At 39.0% G+C, this 25,268-nt stretch overlaps 1 protein-coding gene and 1 long non-coding RNA gene across 3 annotated transcripts in view; one reads left to right on the top strand and one right to left on the bottom strand.

Annotated features, from left to right (window-relative positions):
* The window catches only part of atp9b (ATPase phospholipid transporting 9B), a 67,952-nt gene that overhangs the window by 23,128 nt on the left and 19,556 nt on the right, over positions 1-25,268 (bottom strand). For both annotated transcript variants that reach the window (XM_063014849.1, XM_063014850.1), the window contains exons 8-14: positions 25,044-25,138; positions 24,081-24,161; positions 21,686-21,761; positions 17,344-17,420; positions 5,667-5,827; positions 3,380-3,522; positions 2,095-2,207 (exon numbers count right to left, since the gene is read on the bottom strand). In XM_063014849.1, coding sequence (XP_062870919.1) covers positions 2,095-2,207; positions 3,380-3,522; positions 5,667-5,827; positions 17,344-17,420; positions 21,686-21,761; positions 24,081-24,161; positions 25,044-25,138 — 746 coding nt within the window. The remainder of the gene's footprint in view (positions 1-2,094; positions 2,208-3,379; positions 3,523-5,666; positions 5,828-17,343; positions 17,421-21,685; positions 21,762-24,080; positions 24,162-25,043; positions 25,139-25,268) is intronic.
* On the top strand, positions 11,228-23,993 carry LOC134333059 (uncharacterized). Its single transcript, XR_010015336.1, has 3 exons — positions 11,228-11,280; positions 19,901-20,059; positions 23,820-23,993. It is a non-coding gene; the product is annotated as an uncharacterized LOC134333059 (long non-coding RNA).

Raw genomic sequence — 25,268 nt, forward strand, 5'->3', positions numbered from 1 at the left:
TGAGTTTTTTGCTGTTGTCCTGATGAAGTCGCTAGGGCATCTACATTAAATTTTGGACTATCACTCACAGTCAGGCAGGTTTGATTTGTTCTAGGAATGTTCAAGGTCTTGGAAATCTTCTTATACCCATTGCCCATTGGTGCAATGGAATTCTCTTTCAGCTTTTGTGACAGCTCCTTAGTTTAAAGTTTGCAACACACCTTGAACACATGAATCTCTGCTTCAGATGTGGTAGATTATACAATCACCACACAAAAAGTCATTATTACATTCCCAATGGTTTAATCATGTTGCAACCCAGGTTTAAGTCAAATAGACTAGCAGTAGGTTTTAAGATCAGCAATATTATTTAGAGGGTTAAATAACTGTGACATGGCAGTATTAAAAAATATCCTGCTACTCTAAAATACGTCATTATTAAGCGTCTTTGTTCATTTGCAGCTTGGGGGGCTGAATATTTCTGATTGCAATTTTAACAAATAATTGCATTCTAATTATTCAGTCACAAAGAGGAAAAAAAGAAGTAGAGAGAGAGAGAATGTTTCTGATATTGTTTTTCCATATTTTTGATATATAGTTTGTATTTTCCTCCGTTAAACTGTTTTAACTTCTTCTTCTTGTTCCTCAGCCTTTTGTCCCGTTTTTCGGTTACGGGGTCGGCATTTCCGGCTTCTTCCCTTTAGGGGTCGCCGGCGGGATTTGGCACAGTTTTTACGCCGGATGCCTTCCTGACACAACCCTCCCTATTTATCCAGGCTTGGGACTGGCACTACAATGCACTGGTCAGTGCATCCCAGTGGCTAGGTAACTATGGGACAATTCAGTGTCTCCAATTAGCCTAGTGGCATGTCTTTGGACTGTGGGAGGAAACCGGAGCACCCGGAGGAAACCCACGCAGACACGGGGAGAACATGCAAACTCCGCACAGAAAGGACCTGGACCACCCCACCCGGGGATCGAACCCAGGACCTTTTCGCTGTGAGGCGACAGTGCTACCCACTTAGCCACCGTGCCGCCCTCGTTAAACTGTTTTAACTAATTTGTTTTAAGTTTTACAAATGGGTCAAACCATGTTTTGCTTGATCCAGCACTACATAAACAATTACAATCATCACTGCACTAAGCAAATAAAAGAGAGCTTATCAATAAACCACATTATGTTTATTGATGTCTGTCTATTCCAATTTCACACAGATTTCATTACACACTGTGTAAAATGTCCCCTAAGGAAACAGATATAACAAGGAAATGATGGATTATTTTGGCTGTTCCAGTTCCAGTTAATGTGCCAATCACAGTGGCATTTCCAATTTCCATATGTTGTGGAAATCAATAAGCTCTGGGGCTTTTCTGGGTTGCTGAAATAGAACATGCGTACATGCATGCCAAAGTGCTGATCACTATGTAAAGGAAGAGCAGATATAAGTGCTTTGAACAGCCCGATATATTTTTAATTAACTCGTCATGTACCCAATTTTCCAGGTCTGTTCTTTTACCAACATTTAAAACAGGCGTGTCCAAACTTTTCTTGTTGGGGGTCAGATGGAGTAAAAAATACACAAACACGGGCCACAGACTCCTTAGTAATAAAACAAATACAAATTTAACAGACCTACTTGATTACTAACAATTATAAGTGACTTTATGTATCTTTGACAATGTTGTGTAAACTAATATTTTGCCAATTTCACTCACCAGTTCACCTAATGGGAAGATATTCATTTTCCAAGAGTGCCCGAAATCTTCTGCACTCGCTGTCTAGTTTTCGTTTCCTTGGAGCCACCATGTTTATCCAAAAACTCGAGAACATTAATGTAGGAGTAACACTGATGTTTTGAGTTGGGGAAAAAAAGCTAAAGAGTGTTTTTGATTTGTAATTCAATAAAGACACCCAGAGTTCAAACAATTAAAGCAGTTTTTTTAAAACCTGCTTAATAGAGGGCCAAATTTAATTTTATTTCTAAAATAACTAGCGAGCCATTTCAAAAATGGTAACAGGCCGCAGATGGCCCGCTGGCCATAGTTTGGACATCGCTGATTTAAAAGGCAATCCACATGTATTGGCTTAAAACAGATTCACTTGTTTTTTCCTACCTGAGCATAAGACTGTATAATATGGCTCTGAATCTCATCCATGGTGTCAGATCCATATGAGACAGTCCCAAGATGAAGCCGCTTAAATACCATCTCGTTCTGGGTGAGAGTGCCTAGGAAGCAGAAAAGGTGTAACAGTGAGCCTGACAGTAAATACAGCAACATATTGTTACTAAACACTGTTTTCCTGGTTCTATTATGACATTTTATTATAAAGATTAATTTGGTTGTCCAGACTAATATATATATACTGTATTTTCATACACAATTTGTAGTCCTTTTCAAGTCAAGTCAAATTTATTTATACTGTGCTTTTGACAATAGACATTGTCTCAAAACTACTACAGACCCAGTTAAGCAAGCCAAGGGTGACAAGGAAAAACGTCCTAAAAATTACAGTAAGAAACCTTGAGAGGAACCAGACTCAGCAAGGACCATTTCTTCTTGGGTAGCCTGGAGAAAAATTTTATTGAATAGGATTTACACAAATCATAAATACACAAAATTTATTTAAACTAAAAGTTATAATTAGCAAAAAAAACTATCAATTGAAGAGTGACTTGAGGTGTTTAAAACCCAACAATACCACTGTAATATCTTGCCATCACACTGTAATGGCAATACCAGGTCAGTTCCTGCTGAGCATTTACAGCATTTAGCAGACTCTCTTATTCAGAGCGACTTACAGCAGTGCTTCCACAGTAAACATTTCAGTCTAAGAATACAAACCTGCTAAAGACTACAAATAAAAAAGACAAAATGCTACAAGTATGTTTATTTTACATTTAAGTGCTTATTAAAGAGGTGAGTCTTTAGTCGTCTATTGAAGATGACAAGCTGTTAAATGCATGTTTCTCATTTACATTCATAGCATTTATCAGACACCAAAGCAACTTACAACTGTAGCTAATCACAGTGCAAGTTAGGGCCCTTGCTAGTGGCAACTTGGTTGGGGTGGGGTTTTAAGCAGAAAGCTTCTGATTATTAGTCTAGTACCTCACCCGCTAGACCACCACTATTAGTCCAAGTTTTCTACTGTCCCAACTTTTTTTGAATAGCTGCTGTAATTACTGTTGGGTGCTATCAAACTGGGCACACCAACAAACAGAATACAGTCAGTCATTGTACACCTACAAAACATGGTAGGTATAGTTAATACAATGGCACTTAGAATATCACAATGCTTTAGTTGACGCTCATTTAAGTGACACAGCAGAGCCAATTCCTAAGCCAGTCATTGTTTACTGGAATGATGGCTAAAAATGTTATGAACATGTTTTCTTACCTGTTTTGTCAGTAAGGAGATACACAAGGCGACCCAACTCTTCAGGAATCGTGCTTGTCCTAACCACAGTGCCAGGGATGTTCTCATCCTTCATTATCATCCAGCCGTATGCAGATTTTCCCATGTCCAAATTTACCCTTAAGCTAACGGCAAACACACAAAATCAGCAGTTTACTCACTGTGTAAGAAAATCTGATATTTAATCTGTGACAAAGATTAGAACCTAGTTCACCTAGGTTAAGTTTTTAAGATTTTGTTTGTTTATCTGGTTTTTCTAACGCCTTGTTTACTCTGTTGAGTTATTTCAAGGCAGGACCGGTTATTTGGGGCAGGAATTTATTAAGTTTTTAAGAGAGTAATGTTTTATAATTAACTATTATAATTAAATTAAATTACTCCACATGTGACAAGTCAGCAAATTAAAGCCTATTGGACACAGCTCTATGGAGTGATGAATCAAAGCTGGAACAGTTTGAACATATGAATAAGCAGTTTATGCCTTTTGGGGTCAATGAACCTAAGTAAAATTTCGACTTTCCCTCCAGAAAAGGATCAGACACACACTTCCAAGTCAACCAAAGCTGGGTTAAGGAATCAGTCCTTGAGTATCCTGGTGTGGCCTTCTCAGTCTCTAAATTTAAATCTCATAAAAGATATTTAGTGGAATAAAAAAAAAAAAAAAAAAGCTATTGCCACACAGAAGCAGTAAAACCTCAATGAACTAGAAGCTTTTGTTCAAGAATAATGGGCAAAGATTATACAAGAAAGGAGTTTGATTTACCAAAATCAAGTTATGAAAGCAAAAAGATGTTCCAACAAGCAGTGAGGCTGGGGGTTAAATAATAATGAACATTTGTCCTTTTTTGGTTTACTGAGACTGCTTGTGGTATTTTTTCCATTTAATTCTATACACATCACTATAATACATTTTAGCATAAGGGGGTTGAAAATTGCAACTGCACAGCTGACATGCTTGACTGTTCTACTCTATCTTATTCCTATTTTTATTGTTGTGCCATCTCTCATTAGAGTGTCTTGCCTCATAGAGAAAAAAGGGAAAACCAACTCTCCATTGAGCAACACTGAATAGAAGGATTAGGAAACTAAGCAAGTCATCATTTCTAGTTCAATAACATTTTGTTGTACCAAATATAATAGACAGGGGACTGAAAGATTGGGTCCTGCTGTAACTGCAATAGTTGTATCCACAAAGTTGAATCAGTTCATCTGGACACAAGTTTGTTGTAGAGATACGTTTCGTCACTCAATCCGAATGACTTCTTCAGTCTGAGCTGGTGTTGAATACCCCAACCTTATATGCAGTTGATTTGCATAACGACCGATCACCGCTCATTGCATAACAATGGAACTGGTGATCAGGTCTATATGAAATTCACAATGACCATTAATTACAATGGTCATGTGTGTCTTTCACACATGATTGGGGTAACGCTCCAATGACGGCGTTGTATGATGGTGAGAGATGTACTCTCAGGCCCCCTCCCCGGTTCAGAGATGGTCGTTCCCTCTTCACGTAAATGGCCTCTTTGACTCCACGTTCAAACCAGCGTTCCTCCTTGTCAAGGATCTGCACATCTTCATCATTAAATGAGTGGCCGCTGGCTTGCAGGTGGGTGTAAACCGCGGAGTCCTGGCCAGAAGAGGCCGATCTTCTATGTTGGGCCATCCGTTTCGCCAGTGGCTGTTTAGTTTCCCCGATGTACAGTTCCCGGCAATCCTCCCGGCACCTAACAGCATACACTACGTTACTCTGTTTGTGTCGAGGAACCCGGTCCTTAGGGTGAACTAATTTCTGGCATAGCGTGTTCTGGGGTTTGAAAGCAACTGAAACACGGTGTTTGGAGAATATCCGTCTTAATTGTTCCGATACTCCCGCCACATACGGAATCACCACTGGTTTGCGCTTAGCCCGCGGTTGTTCTTCTCCTCCCTTCGATCCATTGGAGCTGTGTTTGGGCATTTTTCCCGCTTTTACGAATGCCTTATAGACCTGATCACCAGTTCCATTGTTATGCAATGGGCGGTGATTGGTCGTTATGCAAATCAACTGCATATAAGGTTGGGGTATTCAACACCAGCTCAGACCGAAGAAGTCATTCGGATTGAGTGACGAAACGTATCTCTACAACAAACTTGTGTCCAGATGAACTGATTCAACTTTGTGGATTTGTGTACCTGGATTATTGAGCATGCATCAACAGATGCAATAGTTGTACTTATATATAAAAAGCTTACTGTATGTACAGTATATGTAATCGTAGCCTACCTGATAGGGATGATGTAGGAGAACAGCACTACAAAGCGAAACAGATTCCTAAACCAAGGCCCGATGAAACCTTGCAGAGCCACCATCACAACAGACAAAATCAGCTGAGCCAGGAACAACGCCTTAGTCAGACGATTTAACTCCAGGTCCAACAGGCCTACCTGAGAGAGAGAAGAGGATGAGAAGGTAATAATGTTAAAATCATGCATGGGGTGTTGACAGACACATTTTTGCTTTACTCCAACAGTCAGCAGGTCTTGACATTGAGATCTTATGTGCATATATATACAGTGTATCACAAAAGTGAGTACACCCCTCACATTTCTGCAAATATTTCATTATATCTTTTCATGGGACAACACTATAGACATGAAACTTGGATATAACTTATAGTAGTCAGTGTACAACTTGTATAGCAGTGTAGATTTACTGTCTTCTGAAAATAACTCAACACACAGCCATTAATGTCTAAATAGCTGGCAACATAAGTGAGTACACCCCACAGTGAACATGTCCAAATTGTGCCCAAATGTGTCGTTGTCCCTCCCTGGTGTCATGTGTCAAGGTCCCAGGTGTAAATGGGGAGCAGGGCTGTTAAATTTGGTGTTTTGGGTACAATTCTCTCATACTGGCCACTGGATATTCAACATGGCACCTCATGGCAAAGAACTCTCTGAGGATGTGAGAAATAGAATTGTTGCTCTCCACAAAGATGGCCTGGGCTATAAGAAGATTGCTAACACCCTGAAACTGAGCTACAGCATGGTGGCCAAGGTCATACAGCGGTTTTCCAGGACAGGTTCCACTCAGAACAGGCTTCGCCAGGGTCGACCAAAGAAGTTGAGTCCACGTGTTCGGCGTCATATCCAGAGGTTGGCTTTAAAAAATAGACACATGAGTGCTGCCAGCATTGCTGCAGAGGTTGAAGACGTGGGAGGTCAGCCTGTCAGTGCTCAGACCATAAGCCGCACACTGCATCAACTCGGTCTGCATGGTCGTCATCCCAGAAGGAAGCTGACACACAAGAAAGCCCGCAAACAGTTTGCTGAAGACAAGCAGTCCAAGAACATGGATTACTGGAATGCCGTGGTCTGACGAGACCAAGATAAACTTGTTTGGCTTAGATGGTATCCAGCATGTGTGGCGGCGCCCTGGTGAGAAGTACCAAGACAACTGTATCTTGCCTACAGTCAAGCATGGTGGTGGTAGCATCATGGTCTTGGGCTGCATGAGTGTTGCTGGCACTGGGGAGCTGCAGTTCATTGAGGGAAACATGAATTCCAACATGTACTGTGACATTCTGAAACAGAGCATGATCCCCTCCCTTCGAAAACTGGGCCTCATGGCAGTTTTCCAACAGGATAACGACCCCAAACACAACCTCCAAGATGACAACTGCCTTGCTGAGGAAGCTGAAGGTAAAGGTGATGGACTAAACCCAATTGAGCACCTGTGGCGCATCCTCAAGTGGAAGGTGGAGGAGTTCAAGGTGTCTAACATCCACCAGCTCCGTGATGTCATCATGGAGGAGTGGAAGAGGATTCCAGTAGCAACCTGTGCAGCTCTGGTGAATTCCATGCCCAGGAGGGTTAAGGCAGTGCTGGATAATAATGGTGGTCACACAAAATATTGACACTTTGGGCACAATTTGGACATGTTCACTGTGGGGTGTACTCACTTATGTTGCCAGCTATTTAGACATTAATGGCTGTGTGTTGAGTTATTTTCAGAAGACAGTCAATCTACACTGCTATACAAGTTGTACACTGACTACTCTAACTTATATCCAAGTTTTATTTCTATAGTGTTGTCCCATGAAAAGATATAATAAAATATTTGCAGAAATGTGAGGGGTGTACTCACTTTTGTGATACACTGTATATATATATATATATATATGACTGCTTGCTAGAGGTTTATTGGGAAAAGGAATGAGCAAAATTAGTGGAGCTGGGGGTGCCCAAGGACGGGACTAGAAAAGTCTAGGATATTGTTGTTCTTATCTTCACATCTTTTTTTTTTCCTGCGTTTACAACAAAATAGAACTGCCAGAGAAATATTTGAAAGAATTATTAGGGTCAAGTGTTTGCAGTATGGTACAATCAAAACTTTGAGGGCAAGATAAACTTTGGCTCAGTATTGGCAAAAACAGCTGTTTTTATATATTTTGTTTATTTTATTATTAATATTCCCTAAGAGTTATAGACAAGTTCCTAGCCACTACACCAAACCTTGTACATTTTGTTTAGGGTAAATTTTGAATTCTAATATATGAGGATTTTAATATAAATACATATAAATAAAAGATAAAAAAGAGGTGAATTCACTTGGTTATTTGAAATATACATTATGTTTAATAAAGATAATGAAAAATAAAACTTTTTATAATGTCTATACTTGGGTGGCACAGCAATCTAATGCGCTATTAGATCTTGAGGAAGCAAAGGTCAAATTGGATCTCTTCTTGCTGTCACTGTGATATGCCAACTTCAAGAATGGTCGGGCGATTGCACAGGGGGGTGGGGAGTGTTGGGGGGAGCACATGAAGCTTAGCATGTCTCTCTACATTACAGCTCTGTGTGGGAACCAAACACTGCCAGGCTATAAGAAGTGGACATGTGATGAAGTGGGCGTGTGGCTCTCTTAATCAGATCAGGAGTTTACAGCGGATTTACAGTCGGGAATTGGAAATGACTAGATTGGGAGATAAAGGGAAAAAATGCAGGAAAAATGTAATTGATTTTTTAAATCAGTCAACAGTCCAGAGTAGCCAATAATAAACAAAACCGCTGGAATAATTAGTTTCATGCATGCCTAACTCAAATCTAATTAGTAACATTATAAAAGTGTTAAATCGCTTGACATGTGAGCTAGTTTATAAACTATCAGATAAACTCATACATATATCAAACCACTGGAGTTTCCATACTTCTCATTCACATTTACAATTGTGATTAGCAACTGAAGGTTCAAGAGCCCAACACTGGCAATCCGACAGTGGTGGGGCTTGAACCAAAGACTTTCCAATTACTAGTCCAGTCCATTCATCACAGCTATCAATGCTCATTCAAGTGTGTGTGTGTATAAATACACAGATGAGTGGTTATTATGCAGAAACTTTGCTTATGTTATTCCCTCTCCATATAGGTACTAAAAGTGAAACAGGAAAAGTAAAAGTGGAATGCTATTATGAAGAGACGGCACCCAGACAAAAGAGTCTAAGCTTTTCCTTTCATTTTCAAGTGTGCTCGTCAGCCAATGGAATATGTGGGAAAATTGTCAAAAAAGAAATCTTCCTCTGTTGTTCCTTGACAAAGACTAGCAGCAGTGCCTCCAAACAACGCACAGGCTTCTTTCATCTTAGAAAAACAGCAACACACAACTCGGCCATCCAAGGAAAAATGGCTGATTGAAAAGAAAGGGGGGAAGGGATACAAAAGGATACAAAAAAAAAGAAAAAAAAAGCCAGCAAATACTTTGCTGGTTGTGTCCTTATCCCCAGAGAGCTAGGCAAACTGGGATGCACTGGAAGAGTAGCAACACATTGATCAGCTGTGGTTTAGCACCCTCCTCTGCACTAAGCCACCCTGCTGCCTTCCTTCATGCTTTCTCCTTAAGCTAGTGGAGAAAATTAAAAATGGGGGATTAAAATGAAGAAAAATTAACGCAGACATCACTCCCAGCTGAAAGCAAGGAATCGCCTTGTATAGAGGCAAAACAAAGAGAAACTAGGTTTTTTTTTTCCTTGTAAGGCTGGATCTGGATCGGATGAAGTCATTATTCATTCAGGCCGGGAGGAAAAAGAGCCTCAATTACTTCGAGCTAAAAGATGCTATCAATGAATACAGAGTGCATGTTTTACTCCATTCATCCAAAGTCTATTTAAATTGAAAAGAGTGGCTCAACCTGCCCTTGTTGCTCGGTGTTTGGTGTGTGAAATCTGATGACGACTTTGTGCACCATGACATGAATATTCATGGAAGGAAATCCATCAACTATATTAAGCCTGAGAATGAGTGTCTTTCAACAATATGGCATTGCAACCAGATCGTTAAATGGCAACACAGCTTAAAGTCTGGGCACACTGAGACAAGTCAGATTGTGCTGGGGGGCACGGTTTAACAATACTGGCAAAACCAGATTCAGTGAGAAGACGAATAAAAGCCAGCAAATATTTAACTCCTTTCAAAAGTCTTCACAATTATTTATTGACAACCACTGTATGACACTGTGTGTGGTCTGTAGAAAGACAAAGGTATTTTTAAATAGCAAATAAATTTTTTGTTTTTGTTGCGAAAAGCAAAGTACCTGAAGGCCTTCAAAACCTTAAACGATATATATATCGTAGGGCTGGCTCGATACCACTTTTTTATGTCCGATAACGATTTTTGTATCGACAAATTGAGTATCTGCCGATACTGATACCAATCCGATACCGTCATTTCTCCTCTCAAACAACTAAGCAGTAATAATACGTCTCAATGCACCATGGTTAAAATAGCTATCTAAATAACAATGCTCAGACTGTCAAATATTCTAAAGGAATAAATACAGAACCACAAAATCACAGTTCTGCAAAACTTTTTATTTTAACATTTACACACAGAACATTTAGCAGCATTTTTGGCTTGTTTAACAAAAGTGTCTACAATTGGAAGATGTGGATGTCAATCAAACACGATGGACCAATTAGAATTGAAGACGAGTTTAAATTTTCCGTTAAAGTTCTGTCACGTTTTTAGATTATTAAACCCTGCTGGATTTTGAAGAGGACATCTGTGGCTAAACGGGAAAAAGTGTAGTTTGTTTTATTTCATAACACTAATGGATTAATAGTTGAGGATGTGAGATATCTCCAAGCCAGGACAACATAGGTTCAAGATAGGGGGCCAAGATGTTCTTTATCTCAGGTGAGCAATGTATCATTTATAAAGCAATTTTTATTGTGTTTAAACAGTGTTTTTAGATGTGGCAGTAGGAGATGATTTTTAAAAATGCTAAAAGTTTAAGTAGATCAGTGTGTTTTAATTTTGGAATGGCTGTTGCAGATGAGTCATCGAGAGTGAGCGGCAATAAATGGCACTCTGTTGGAACGTATCTTTGTGTGTTATTTGCTTTACACACAAACAATAGCCTTAGTTACATTAATTGTTATTTACATTAAACAACAGTATCGGATCAGATTACACGTTTTTTTTCCTTCCGATATCCGATCCAGTGATTTGGGCCAATATCGGACCGATACCTATATTAGGGCTGTCGTTAATCGCGTTAATCGCGTTAAAATTTTAATCGCGATTAAAATTTTTTATCAAGATTAATATTTTTAATCTAACTATTTTTATTTGGCATATACATGTGTGTCTATGTGGTAATTATCTGTATTTCAGATGAATTAGGATGTAAAGCGCATGAACTGTCCGATGATAAACTACTTTTAGCGGTTTTCACTTTTTTTACGTGTTGATGAAAAGATGAATGAAACCACGCAAGCTTTGTAACGAGTATTTCCATTGGCTGCTAGAGCTGTCCATCAAAACCGCGTAGCTCCGCCTCCTCCCCTCCGGTAAAAAGTGAAACTCTGCGTGATGTTTCATCTCTACAGTTCATTCAGGTTATACAGTTCATTCATGGTTATATACATGATTTATATTTGTGATGTTTGTAGTTTTCTAAAAACACATTCGTATCTGATATTTATATGGACTAAGCGTTTACATGGACTGTTTTAATTAACACTTTTTTTTTATATAGCTACAGTCAATTACTTATAGATAATGTTTGCTAACTTGACTGTTTCAGGTATTTATAGATGTTTAAATGGTCATTTAGAACAGTATTTCCCAGTATTCTTTCTGCACAAACACAGTATTAAAGGGTTTTCTTAATAGATCTATGAAATAATCATATCTGTGTTTTGATGCTTTATTGATGCCTTATATTAGATCAAAACATTATGATTGGTGCACCTGTTTTCAGTGTCAGGGTCATGAACAGGAAAAGATCCTCACTTTTGTCAGATAATGTGCTTTCTACAATGAATTTAGATTTAATAATTCTATCATATTTTATGAATGTTTTATTGGTAAACACGTTCTTGCAATAACAATGTGCATAACAGTTCAAATTTTGCTTAATTATTAGTTTGCGATTAATTGAGATGAATACATATATATTTAGGGCTGTCACACGATTACAAATTTTAATCGAGATTAATCTACTGTAGATTAATTTTGTTCTTTAATCGCGATTAATCTCGATTAAAAATTTTAATCGTGTGACAGCCCTAATGTATATATATAGTATATGTATTCAGCATATATAAAGTCCCATTTATTATTTAAGTTTGAAGGATATATCAAGGACCTCAGTAACTTGTAAGCTGGTTTATTAACATATTACACATGTGCATACTATTCCTATCTACAATTAACTGTATTATTATGGTACAATTCAAAATATTCAGTTACAATTAAATTGCTTGCTGACCATAGTGATGGTAAGTGTCACATACTAAAAATCACACTTGTATTTCAGCAAGACTACTGCACTTTTACACACAGGCCATATGGTTTGTGTGAATGTGTGTGTGTTGGTGAGAAATGCAACTCAGCTCCCAATTCAAACCAGTCATTGGCTGCTGGACCTGAATTTAAATAACCTTTATTTTCATTGCATTCAACTGCTTTATTCTACTGAGGGTTGTGGCGAGCAGGTTCCTAAGGTAAACACTGGGCAAAAGGAAGAAATACCATGAACAGGGAGCCAATCCATCACAGGGCTTCAGTTACCCCCATCCTAGCCCAGACACAGCCGATCATGTCCAACAGAACATCTATAGAAACTTTTGTGCTAATGTGTTAAACAGTATCCTCCACTATCATCAAACAACGATTTGAAAGAATCTATTTTAGGGAATAGTGTCTTCAGTGCTTATCAAAAGCTTCAGTGACTTTTGTGTTCACTAAAGGCCTCTGCATACTTACTGCGAAACTAAGTTCGCGAGAGTTGCACGCTCCTTTGCGAGCTTACGAGCTGGCATATTTCCAGCGGTTTCGTTTTGCCTGTCGCGTGTGCTCCACAGCTGCAGGTGACGCTGTGACATTTATGATGTTAATTTCCATGACTACCGAAATATGATGGCTGTGTCCGAAATCGCATACTTAAACAATGCGTACTAAATTAGAGGCAGTGCGCACTGCTTGGCCGGTACAGAAGTAAGCTCTTTCAGTATGCAAGTGCGCTGTGTTTGCATACACAAAAATTGCTGCCCGAGCAGTAGATTATCTGGGGACTTTTCGCGTACTGTTTAATGAATACTACGTATTCGGACACACTACCCGCTCCTGCGTACTGCTCAGTATAAAAGTACGCGATTTCGGACACAGCCGATGATCACGGTTGAGGCGCTCCTTAAAATCGTCCATGTTTGTTTTCATGACACGCCTCTTTTTTTTACCGACCAATCACAGGCGTTGTCGCGGAGTGACGTCGTCCGCGGAGTTCGCCCAGCTTCCATGTGCGCGACAAGGTGAGCGAAGCCACTGCACGATGTCCGTGGTTGTTCGCTTTCTCCGCAATTATGTCACATTGGTCGCCGAAGCCAGGCGAACGTCGTCTCCGCATGAAGTATGCTCAGGCCTTAAGACTCCACTAACTACTTAAGAGCTTTAAAATAAGACTGCAAACCCAAAGCTTAAACCTTGCTTACAGTATTCTTCTTAGGAACTGTATTTTTGTTGGGACCTTGAGCGAGGCCCTTAACCCTCAATTGCTTAGACAGAATACCATCACAGTACTGTAAGTCGCTTGTGTCTGCTAAATGCCAAAAATGTAAATGTAAATGAATCTGCCACTTACTACTTTGTTTTATACAGAGCTTCTTTCCTTACAATGTTCACATTTTTAAAGCTTCAGCATGAAGACAGACAAGTGTGTAGTAATTATTCCAAATCTTGAATAAGCTTTTCAGAAGAGTGAAGGCTGTTATAGCTGCATAGTGAGAGGAGCAGTTGTTGGCAACTCTATATTAATGTACATGGATATTAAATGGGATTTCCAACAAGTGTCCACATACTTTTGGACATATAGTTTATTCATTATCTCATAATACTGTTTTCCCTGTGTCTGTGTGGGTTTCCTCTGGGAGCTCCGGTTTCCTCCCACAGTCCAAAGACATGAAAGTGAGATACAAAATTGTCCATGATTGTGTTTGACATTGGGCAGTTGTAGCCTAGTGGTTAAGGTACAGAACTAGTAATTGAAAGGTCACTGGTTCAAGCCCCACCACTGCTAGGTTGCCACAGTTGGGCCCTTGAGCAAGACCCTTAACAAAGACCCTTAACATGATGTTAAAATCATGATAAATAAATAAATATCATCCCATAATAGCAAAACAACAAAGTAACCGTGCTCAATCACTCTCTTAAACCGTAGAGACAATCTAGAGCATCGTAACGTCACTTAGATTGACAGTAGTATGAGCCTCACACAGAACACAATATAACACACACACACACACACACACACACACACACACACAGAGGGTAAAGTGATAGCCTACATGCTGTCAGCAACTTTATGTGAGGGCTTTGTGTGAGCAGTGTCACAACAGATTATAAGTGGCCAATGTGTTCTCTGTGACTTTTACCACATCATATCGACTCTCTGCCCGCCGCATCACAATGTCTATCGGCGCGCCTGACATCATCCCCTTCACATATTGGATTCCACTCAGTCGGAGAGCTTACAAAAATCAGTGAGGCTATCACTAAAGCTGCAACTTCAGCAACTAAGCTAAAGTCTCCGCTTTCAAACCCACTGCTACCAGAGGGAATACATCATGACAGCAATGTGAACTTTATCAAGTACACAATGATACACTTGTTATGAATTTTACTATAAAAAATGGCATTTTTTTTCTACATGATAATGTAATCAGAGCTCTAATATTAGTATATTTGCACAATGAAGTTGCAAAAGGTTATTTTTTTGTAAAGAACCTATAATGAATTACATTTTTTAAATTTAATTTTTAATAATTTAATTACATTTTTGAGCAGAGTTGATGCAGGTCAAGTTCCACAGGTAAACCCTGGGTGCAATTACAGTGCCTTGCAAAAGTATTCAGCCCCCTTGAACTTTTCAACCTTTTGCCACATTTCAGGCTTTAAACATAAAGATATGAAATTGTAATTTTTTGTGAAGAATCAACAACAAGCGGGACACAATCGTGAAGTGGAACGAAATTTATTGGATATTTTAAACTTTTTTTAGAAATAAAAAACTGAAAAGTGGGGCGTGCAATATTATTCAGCCCCCTTGCGTTAATACTTTGTAGCGCCACCTTTTGCTGCGATTACAGCTGCAAGTCGCTTGGGGTATGTCTCTATTAGTTTTGCACATCGAGAGACAGAAATTTTTGCCCATTCTTCTTTGCAAAACAGTTCGAGCTCAGTGAGGTTGGATGGAGAGCGTTTGTGAACAGCAGTTTTCAGCTCTTTCCACAGATTCTCGATGGGATTCAGGTCTGGACTTTGACTTGGCCATTCTAACACCTGGATACGTTTATTTGTGAACCATTCCATTGTAGATTTTGCTTTATGTTTTGGATCATTGTCTTGTTGGAAGATAAATCTCCGTCCCAGTCTCAGGTCTTTTGCAGACTGCAACAGGTTTTCTTCCAGAATGGTCCTGTATTTGGCTTCCCATCAATTTTAACCATCTTCCCTGTCCCTGCTGAAGAAAAGCAGGCCCAAACCATGATGTTGCCACCACCATGTTTGACAGTGGGGATGGTGTGCTCAGGGTGATGAGCTGTGTTGCTTTTATGCCAAACATAACGTTTTGCGTTGTGGCCAAAAAGTTCGATTTTGGTTTCATCTGACCAGAGCACCTTCTTCCACATGTTTGGTGTGTCTCCCAGGTGACTTTTTATAGATATCTTTGAGAAATGGCTTTCTTCTTGCCACTCTTCCATAAAGGCCAGATTTGTGCAGTGTACGACTGATTGTGTCCTATGGACAGATTCTCCCACCTCAGCTGTAGATCTCTGCAGTTCATTCAGAGTGATCATGGGCCTCTTGGCTGCATCTCTGATCAGTCTTCTCCTTGTTTGAGCTAAAAGTTTAGAGGGACGGCCGGGTCTTGGTAGATTTGCAGTGGTCTGATACTCCTTCCATTTCAATATGATCGCTTGCACAGTGCTCCTTGAGATGTTTAAAGCTTGGGAAATCTTTTTGTATCCAAATTCGGCTTTAAACTTCTCCACAACAGTATCTCGGACCTGCCTGGTGTGTTCCTTGGTCTTCATGATGCTCTCTGCGCTTTAAACAGAACTCTGAGACTGTCACAGAGCAGGTGCATTTATACGGAGACTTGATTACACACAGGTGGATTCTATTTATCACCATCAGTCATTTAGGTCAACATTGGATCATTCAGAGATCCTCACTGAACTTCTGGAGTGAGTTTGCTGCACTGAAAGTAAAGGGGCTGAATAATATTGCACGCCCCACTTTTCAGGTTTTTATTTCTAAAAAAAGTTTAAAATATCCAATAAATTTCGTTCCACTTCACGATTGTGTCGCACTTGTTATTGATTCTTCACAAAAAATTACAATTTCATATCTTTATGTTTAAAGCCTGAAATGTGGCAAAAGGTTGAAAAGTTCAAGGGGGCTGAATACTTTTGCAAGGCACTGTATATATTTGTAGACGTCTGGGCGGCCTATGACTATGCAGTCCCATACAGGAAAAAGTTTGATGCCTTGTGGGGTATGACACAGCCTTCATGTACTCTGGCATCAGTGAAGCCTGGCCGCCTGACCTATCAGCAGTTCCTGGCTTGTCCCTCTTAGGACTGTGCCTGTGAGTGCCCCTTGCTGTTATACAGATAGTTCACCCCAACTGTCTGGCTACAATGATGTAGGCCTTATGGAAGTCACACAGGTCTTTATACTTAAACTACCATCAGCCCCACATTTAATAAATCCCTGAACAGGACATGCACAATTTATACAAAATAGGCAGTTGTGTTTATTTTTTGGGTTTTAATGTTTTAGCTGTACATGTATCACAAGCTGCAGTGGGCATTTTCTTATATTTAACAATTACAATTAATTAATTGTCAGAAAACTATAACACAGTAAATAAATGAGCATAAATACAATTAAATTATTGCAGGGTAAAATGAAAAAAACAGCAATGACTGAGGTGGAATTGTGTCAGTTTATTGGAAGCAGCAGTGCCCATCATTTAGTGAATTGAATGGGATCATCTTCCAGCTCCCTAAAGATTAATTTACATTTTGAGCTGTCATTATGCAGGGGCATGTCCAACACTGAGAAAAAAAACTGTCCGGAATGACTTATAACTCTTGGTGGAAGACAGGATCAATATAAAAAAACTATACACTTGCTATACACTATAATACAAAAACGAACTAATACCAATTTTTGGCCAATATGTTCCTTCGGGATGAATAAAGTATCTATCTTATCTTATCTTATCTTATCTTATCTTATCTTATCTTATCTTATCTTATCTTATCTTATCTTATCTTATCTTATCTTATCTATCTATCTATCTATCTATCTGTCTAAGTATGTTCAATATGAAGTATTATCTAAAACACTCATTTTATATACATGCACACATTAAAATGAAGCAGACTCACCTTGTTTTTTGACTGAGACGTGTTTAGCACACTCCTCATCTCTTTTCCAGTATATATGACAGCACCTATTACAGTCCCTGAAAAACAGAACGACACATATACAGCTCAGTAGAATGAAAATCATCTTATCAAAAAGGCATATGGGTCAACACACTAAAACCACTGCTAAACTAGAACATTGGGATCACATGCATCCTGTGCAAATGCATCAGGATATACAGTGTATCACAAAAGTGAGTACACCCCTCACATTTCTGCAGATATTTAAGTATATCTTTTCATGGGACAACACTGACAAAATGACACTTTGACACAATGAAAAGTAGTCTGTGTGCAGCTTATATAACAGTGTAAATTTATTCTTCCCTCAAAATAACTCAATATACAGCCATTAATGTCTAAACCACCAGCAACAAAAGTGAGTACACCCCTTAGTGAAAGTTCCTGAAGTGTCAATATTTTGTGTGGCCACCATTATTTCCCAGAACTGCCTTAACTCTCCTGGGCATGGAGTTTACCAGAGCTTCACAGGTTGCCACTGGAATGCTTTTCCACTCCTGCATGACGACATCACGGAGCTGGCGGATATTCGAGACTTTGCGCTCCTCCACCTTCCGCTTGAGGATGCCCCAAAGATGTTCTATTGGGTTTAGGTCTGGAGACATGCTTGGCCAGTCCATCACCTTTACCCTCAGCCTCTTCAATAAAGCAGTGGTCATCTTAGAGGTGTGTTTGGGGTCATTATCATGCTGGAACACTGCCCTGCGACCCAGTTTCCGGAGGGAGGGGATCATGCTCTGCTTCAGTATTTCACAGTACATATTGGAGTTCATGTGTCCCTCAATGAAATGTAACTCCCCAACACCTGCTGCACTCATGCAGCCCCAGACCATGGCATTCCCACCACCATGCTTGACTGTAGGCATGACACACTTATCTTTGTACTCCTCACCTGATTGCCGCCACACATGCTTGAGACCATCTGAACCAAACAAATTAATCTTGGTCTCATCAGACCATAGGACATGGTTCCAGTAATCCATGTCCTTTGTTGACATGTCTTCAGCAAACTGTTTGCGGGCTTTCTTGTGTAGAGACTTCAGAAGAGGCTTCCTTCTGGGGTGACAGCCATGCAGACCAATTTGATGTAGTGTGCGGCGTATGGTCTGAGCACTGACAGGCTGACCCCCCACCTTTTCAATCTCTGCAGCAATGCTGACAGCACTCCTGCGCCTATCTTTCAAAGACAGCAGTTGGATGTGACGCTGAGCACGTGCACTCAGCTTCTTTGGACGACCAACGCGAGGTCTGTTCTGAGTGGACCCTGCTCTTTTAAAACGCTGGATGATCTTGGCCACTGTGCTGCAGCTCAGTTTCAGGGTGTTGGCAATCTTCTTGTAGCCTTGGCCATCTTCATGTAGCGCAACAATTCGTCTTTTAAGATCCTCAGAGAGTTCTTTGCCATGAGGTGCCATGTTGGAACTTTCAGTGACCAGTATGAGAGAGTGTGAGAGCTGTACTACTAAATTGAACACACCTGCTCCCTATGCACACCTGAGACCTAGTAACACTAACAAATCACATGACATTTTGGAGGGAAAATGACAAGCAGTGCTCAATTTGGACATTTAGGGGTGTAGTCTCTTAGGGGTGTACTCACTTTTGTTGCCAGTGGTTTAGACATTAATGGCTGTATATTGAGTTATTTTGAGGGAAGAATAAATTTACACTGTTATATAAGCTGCACACAGACTACTTTTCATTGTGTCAAAGTGTCATTTTGTCAGTGTTGTCCCATGAAAAGATATACTTAAATATCTGCAGAAATGTGAGGGGTGTACTCACTTTTGTGATACACTGTATACTGACATGAAAAGAAGAATCTGTATCATGTTTGTAAATGCAAGTTATATCACTTGAAAGCAAATTTAGCATTAGAAAACAAATTATTTGTTGTATATATCATCATGTCAGTGACTTGATAAGGCTATGTTCAGACTGGAGCCTGTTTCAGCAAACCGCCAGCCCTATGTTTGCATCTGAAGGACAGCATTTGAAGGGTGGTCAAAATTAGAAAATAATAATGCTGTCAAAATATTTAGGGAAAAAATGTAAAATTATGCACTGTTTAACCCTGCTAGCAAAAATAAACCTGAACAAAGGCCAGTGCTGCTGAAGGGTTGTTAGTACAAATGAAAATGAAATAATAATAATAACTAAAAAAAACTGTCTGGAGACATTACTCATAATGTGAACATTACAGTGAACATACACTGTCTTGGTATCAGAAGCACAAATATAGAAATAAAAGCAAACTGAAAATAATAAAAAAAAAATATTAGTACAAACATCTCATTATTTTAAGTCTAATTAAGACTGCAGTGGGTTAATTATTGGTAAGAAAACAGCATGCGTCACAAAGTACAAAAAGCCTGTAATTTCCATCACACTCTACAAACCACAGTTCTTGCAATCCAATTGTTTCAAATTGTTTGCAAGTAAAGACTTTTTTTAAATTATGGATTTTGAAGCTGGAAATATCTTGTTTCATCTGCAGGGATCTTGTGTTGAGCCTAAATGGAAAAAAGGATGATGTCAGGTGTCTAAGTTTGAGGATGGTCCCTGATCAAGGACAGGCCAAGGGGTGGCAAAGAGCAACGAGAAACCTCAACACCCAGGAGAACTAAATGAGGAGCAACTACAGATCGATGAAAAGGTGATCGCTAACACAAGTAGGACGTCTTGAGGGAACGTTACAGCTATACTGCTCAATCAGGATCAGGTTCCTCCTTGCAGACGGCAGTGAATGTGTAGCAGCAAGGCTGATCTGAGATCTGCGCATTTGGGAGAAGTTTTATATCAACACAGACAGGAGAAAACAATTCACATTCCATTAACAGCTCATCGAATTTCTCTGCGTTTAGACCGAGTGATCCTTGTGAAAATCAGAACCGCCAGGGTAAATGTGAAAGTTGTCAGCTAAACATGTCCGTATCAGCTTTCTTTATTCTCAAGGAAACAAAAAACTGATACAAGCAAAAAGAGTCACACCACATGCAGGTAATAAAAATGCATTGTGGGTCCAGATTTTAATATACTGTAGTTAATAATTAACCTGTTTCTGAAGTTATTTAGTTATGGCCACCTTCATCCCTGTAAAGCAATGTAGCCTCTATAGTGCATCATTACATAAGCAGGTTTAAATGTGAGAGCACTGCTATTGTAAAAACTTCATCAGACCCCCATAATTATAGATTTTAATTCTAAAATATCCACTGTAAAATGTTTGATACATTTATTCTGCACCAGAAACTGGTCAGAAAGAAAGAGCTCAGAGTTTTAAGAAAGAAACTCATACCAAACACCAATTTGAGGATTTCACATAAAATACACAACATCGTTTGGTCTTATGATTCAACTGTGGAACTTTCTAGGTATTGTCTAAACACTATATGTTAACAAAATTCTAACAAAACACATTAGCTAGGTAATGCTATTCCAACTGTAAAATATGGTGGTGTTAGCATTTTGTTATATGCATGTTTTTAAAGCAACATGGACATGCAATCTGTTCAGGATTAAAGCAACTGGTAACGCAACAACAAATTGGTTTAAAATGAGAGAAATTAGGCCTTGAGTGGTCCCTTAAATACTGATAAAACTGATAAACTGGCCCATCTTTGCAGCAAACAATTGCAAAGCAATGACGGTGTAGTGACACGACATAGAAATCATTTTTGTTGTAGAACTTCAGACTAATGATAAAGACAGAAAATAGAAAATGAAGTAATTTTAGTGTGTCATTGTTTTCTTAGTAAGCAGGGAGTTGAGACTGTAATTGTCAAGATTTAGAAGATTTTGATCAAAAGGTAAAATAATGAAACCCATTGCAAGCAGTAAATCCAAATTATCCTTAATTATCCTATGATGTAGTAAAATGTTCTGGAAAGAAGCCAATCAGGTCTGTATGTAGATGCCTGACTTGCAGATAGCACCACTGGTGATTCAAAACCCGAAGCGGAATTTATCACTTGGTCACCACAAATTGATATTTTAGTATTTATTACAGGAACTTTGGTTGATAGAGTATAGCTATAAAAATGAACTATGCACAAAGAAACATCAGATTATAACATTAAACCCTAACACAAATCTAACATGTACATTAGTGTATTATTTAATATGTATATAAAATATTTAGGGACGTGGTAGAGATATTTTGTGTAAATTCATTGATGTCTAAACAGATAAAATGGGTATTGTGTGAGCTCTTCCTTTAATGTGTTGCAAGTGGGTATAGTTGGAAAAGGCATAAGAGAAGAAAAGAAAGGTCTTTGCTCACCAGATGCAACTACAGTACTGGCCCAGAGAGTGTTCTCAATACTCAGACTCTCGTTAATAGCTGGGTCACAGTCCTCCTACAACAAAAATCACAGTGGTTAAGTCATGACTATCATTAGTAGTCAGTAGTCAGGATTCCCTTTCTAAAATAAAAAACTGAGATTAGAAGTAGGCACCACTAATCAAAACAGCAACACAAAACACAAAAAAACTAGCTTAGTTACATTTGAGTTCATTGGGAGGGATTTAAGTAAACGTTACATGTCCTTGTTAGCGCAGGCACAGGAACAAGCCTTTAGATGGCACAGTTTCCCCAATACTACATAAAATTAAAAATGCCATGCTTTACAGCAGGGGGCCTCAAACTTTTTAACCAAAGGGCCAGATTACTGTTCTTCAGTGTTTCGGGGGGCCGGACGGCAGGTGAAATAGTAAACACACCCAAAAAAGCTATTTACTATGTATACTGGATGTATTGTCTGTGCTTTGTATAATTGTAGTTCATAATGATAATGCAGAAATTTTATTTATTTTAATAATTTCCAGTATCCTACCTCATACAGTGTTTCCTTAAAAAATCAGTGTGAACTGTGAGCCTGCTTTTGCCTGACGAGAGTAAGCATCAGGTTCCATATTTGTTACTGCCAGTCATAATAGCTAATAAATGTGCGCCAATCACTCCCTTCATGCTTGGAGCGCCACCCGTTGGATCGCTGCCGTATAATCTACTAAAACTCCGGGTGGCCAATTTTTGTTTCCTCTGTTATTTTTTTCCCCGTTATAATACTGTGAGTTCGAAGATGAACAGTGGCCAGACAACATGTATTGCTGCTGTGGTTAAAAGGGCCGGTCAAATTAAAGCATCGGGCCGTATACGGGCCGCTAGCCGTAGTTTGATGACCCCTGCTTTACAGGCTGAAATGTACATACAGTATATAAACTAACATAACTATAATAGAAATATAATCTAAGCCTGATGGAATGCTTTATTTTGTCATATATACATATACACATGTACAGTACAATTAAATTATTTTTTCATATCTTCTTTGGAAGCTGTGGTCAGAGCACAGGGTTAGCCATTGTACAGTGCCCTGAAGCTAAGAGGGTTTATGATTGAGGTTAACCAAGAGTGGCTGCATGGCAGAACCAGGATTTAAATCCACAACCTTCCAGTTGGTAACCCACAGCTCTATCCACTAAGCCACCACTGACCCATGACATGAAATGAATTTTATCTCAAAAATGGTTTGTACTGTTATTGTTAAATGAGAGGTTTCTCAATTAGCCTGGATAATTAATAAAAGTTTAAAAAGCCACTTCAAGGCGAATGTTGGCCACCAGAAACAAGCAAACAACTTTACAAGTGGTGAGGACTAATATTAAAATGTGCAATGTTTAATATAAAAAAGAATACTCTTTCGTTAAATATTTTTTTCCATGTTTTGGTCTTGGTCAGGGTCACGGTGGGTCTGGTTTTCCTAGAATTACTGGGAGCAATGCAGTAACACAATGCCGAACAGGAAGTCAATCTATTGCAGGACATAGCCAGTCATGTCTGTATGTAGATACCCAACCTGACTGACAGCATCATTGGGGATTCGAACCCTGGACCCCAGCGGCAGTGGGCTACTATAAAATTATACATTTATATCATATAACTATAAATTATCATAAAAAACATTAAAGCTTCAAGAGAAGCTTATGTAAATGAATGTTTCAAAATATGTCAGTAAAGTAGTAAGTGTGTCATATCCATTCACATTCTAATGTTAGCTAGCTGACTGGAATTTAAAATACAGTTTGTTTGGGAATTGATCTAAACCCCAATACAAACTATGAACTAGCATGTTTCTATAAGGGTGAGTCTATTCAAGATTAAATGTAGTTTAGGATGAACCCTCAGAACCTGTATTTACAACCTTATCTTGCAGAAATTGCCAGAAAAATCAGATCCTGGAGCACTCATTACGCTTTGATAACCCAGATACGTGAAGGTTTAGCACAGTGAATCAGCACAGGAAGTGATCTCCATCCTCTGCCTGCTGTGTGGCCAAGAGTAAAAACTGCACACAAAGACAGGCTTTGTAGAGACTCACTTTCCTTTTTTCTTCAGCTTTCTTTCTTTTTCACAGGACTAATCTGCACTTAATAAGAATCTCAGCAAGCCCAGGACTGGGAGGAGTATGTGATGTCACCTCCAGTACAAGAAAACAGCTTTTTGAAAGTCTGCATTCCAGAAAAAACTTCAAAGGCCTCATATGAGTAATTGACAAACTGGCATTGATGACAACAAGATTAATTAAAACTAGAAGGTGCATGAATTCTGCCTATCTCATTCCTTAACATGACGTGTGCATGCATGAAATACATGATGTGTCCAAACACTTTCTTACCCTTGTGAAATTTCCTTCAAAACTGTGAATGTCCAGTTGAGGCTTCTGAGCGTATACATAAGCACTGATGGAGAATAAATCCTGTTGGAGGAATGAAAGGAACCACACAGAAAATGAGTGATCACACAGAATAGTAACAGAAAAACTCATGTAACCCCCTAAATAATGTGCATTTTTAACCTCTTCTGTAAACAGTGGGTCATTGTGTATGAGAAATACAAACCCATTTTCTCTATTTCTTATATTCCTTTTGTAAAATGAACATAAGAATCTGAACGTCTGGAAAAGGGGTTTGTACTTTTGTGATTCCGTGTAGAAAAATGTATTTATTTATTTATTATTATGATTTTAATGTCATGTTTTACACACTTTGGTTACATTCATTACAGGACAGGTAGTTACTGGTTACACAAGATTCATCAGTTCACAAGTCATGGACAATTTTGTATCTCCAATTAACCTGACTGCATGTCTGTAGACTGTGTTAAGTTAAGGCCACATGAAACCCAAGCTGGCTGCTGCAACTTCTTCACTGGATGGCTTACTGAAATTTTCATTCAGTGATCAAATAAAGCAGTTTTGGAAAGCCAACAACAAATCTTAACTGCTGGACAGATGTGATCTCTCCCCAGATGGCACAGTGGAAACAGATTCCGGCTGCATCTTTGGCTAAGGTTACAGGCTTCTGCATAACAAATGCTCTGGCTAGCAAACCAGATTTACAACGATATCAAACATGAGCCCCTGATAGAAGGGAGCTTCTGATGGAGGAAGAGCATGTGGGACATAGTGATAGAGTTACTGTTCGAAGCAACAAAAACTGCAGCAGCAGCAACGTTTCTGCTGTTGTGTTGTGATTTACTGGTATTAATAATGATTCCTTGCTTGACTTTCAGCCAGTGTGGTTAGAAAAATCATTAATGCAATAATTTCATAAAGGCATTTTAAACTATCAGCACTTACTCCCAGTTCTGGTAGCCTCTGTGTGCAAGCAACGGCAACCTTCAGCTTCCAGTCTGTTTCTCCATCCAGCTGATCTGTTCGGATAAAGCAGGATCCTGGCAAACACAAAATGCACATATTAAGTCGTTTAATAAGCTATTACTTTCTCTCATGGTGTAAAATGTTTACCTGAAAGGATTTTATAAACATTTTATAATTACTGTACAGAAATCAAATTAATCAACA

The sequence above is a fragment of the Trichomycterus rosablanca genome, chromosome 2, assembly GCF_030014385.1.
Source record: "Trichomycterus rosablanca isolate fTriRos1 chromosome 2, fTriRos1.hap1, whole genome shotgun sequence".
In the NCBI taxonomy this organism is placed as follows: Eukaryota; Metazoa; Chordata; class Actinopteri; order Siluriformes; family Trichomycteridae; genus Trichomycterus; species Trichomycterus rosablanca.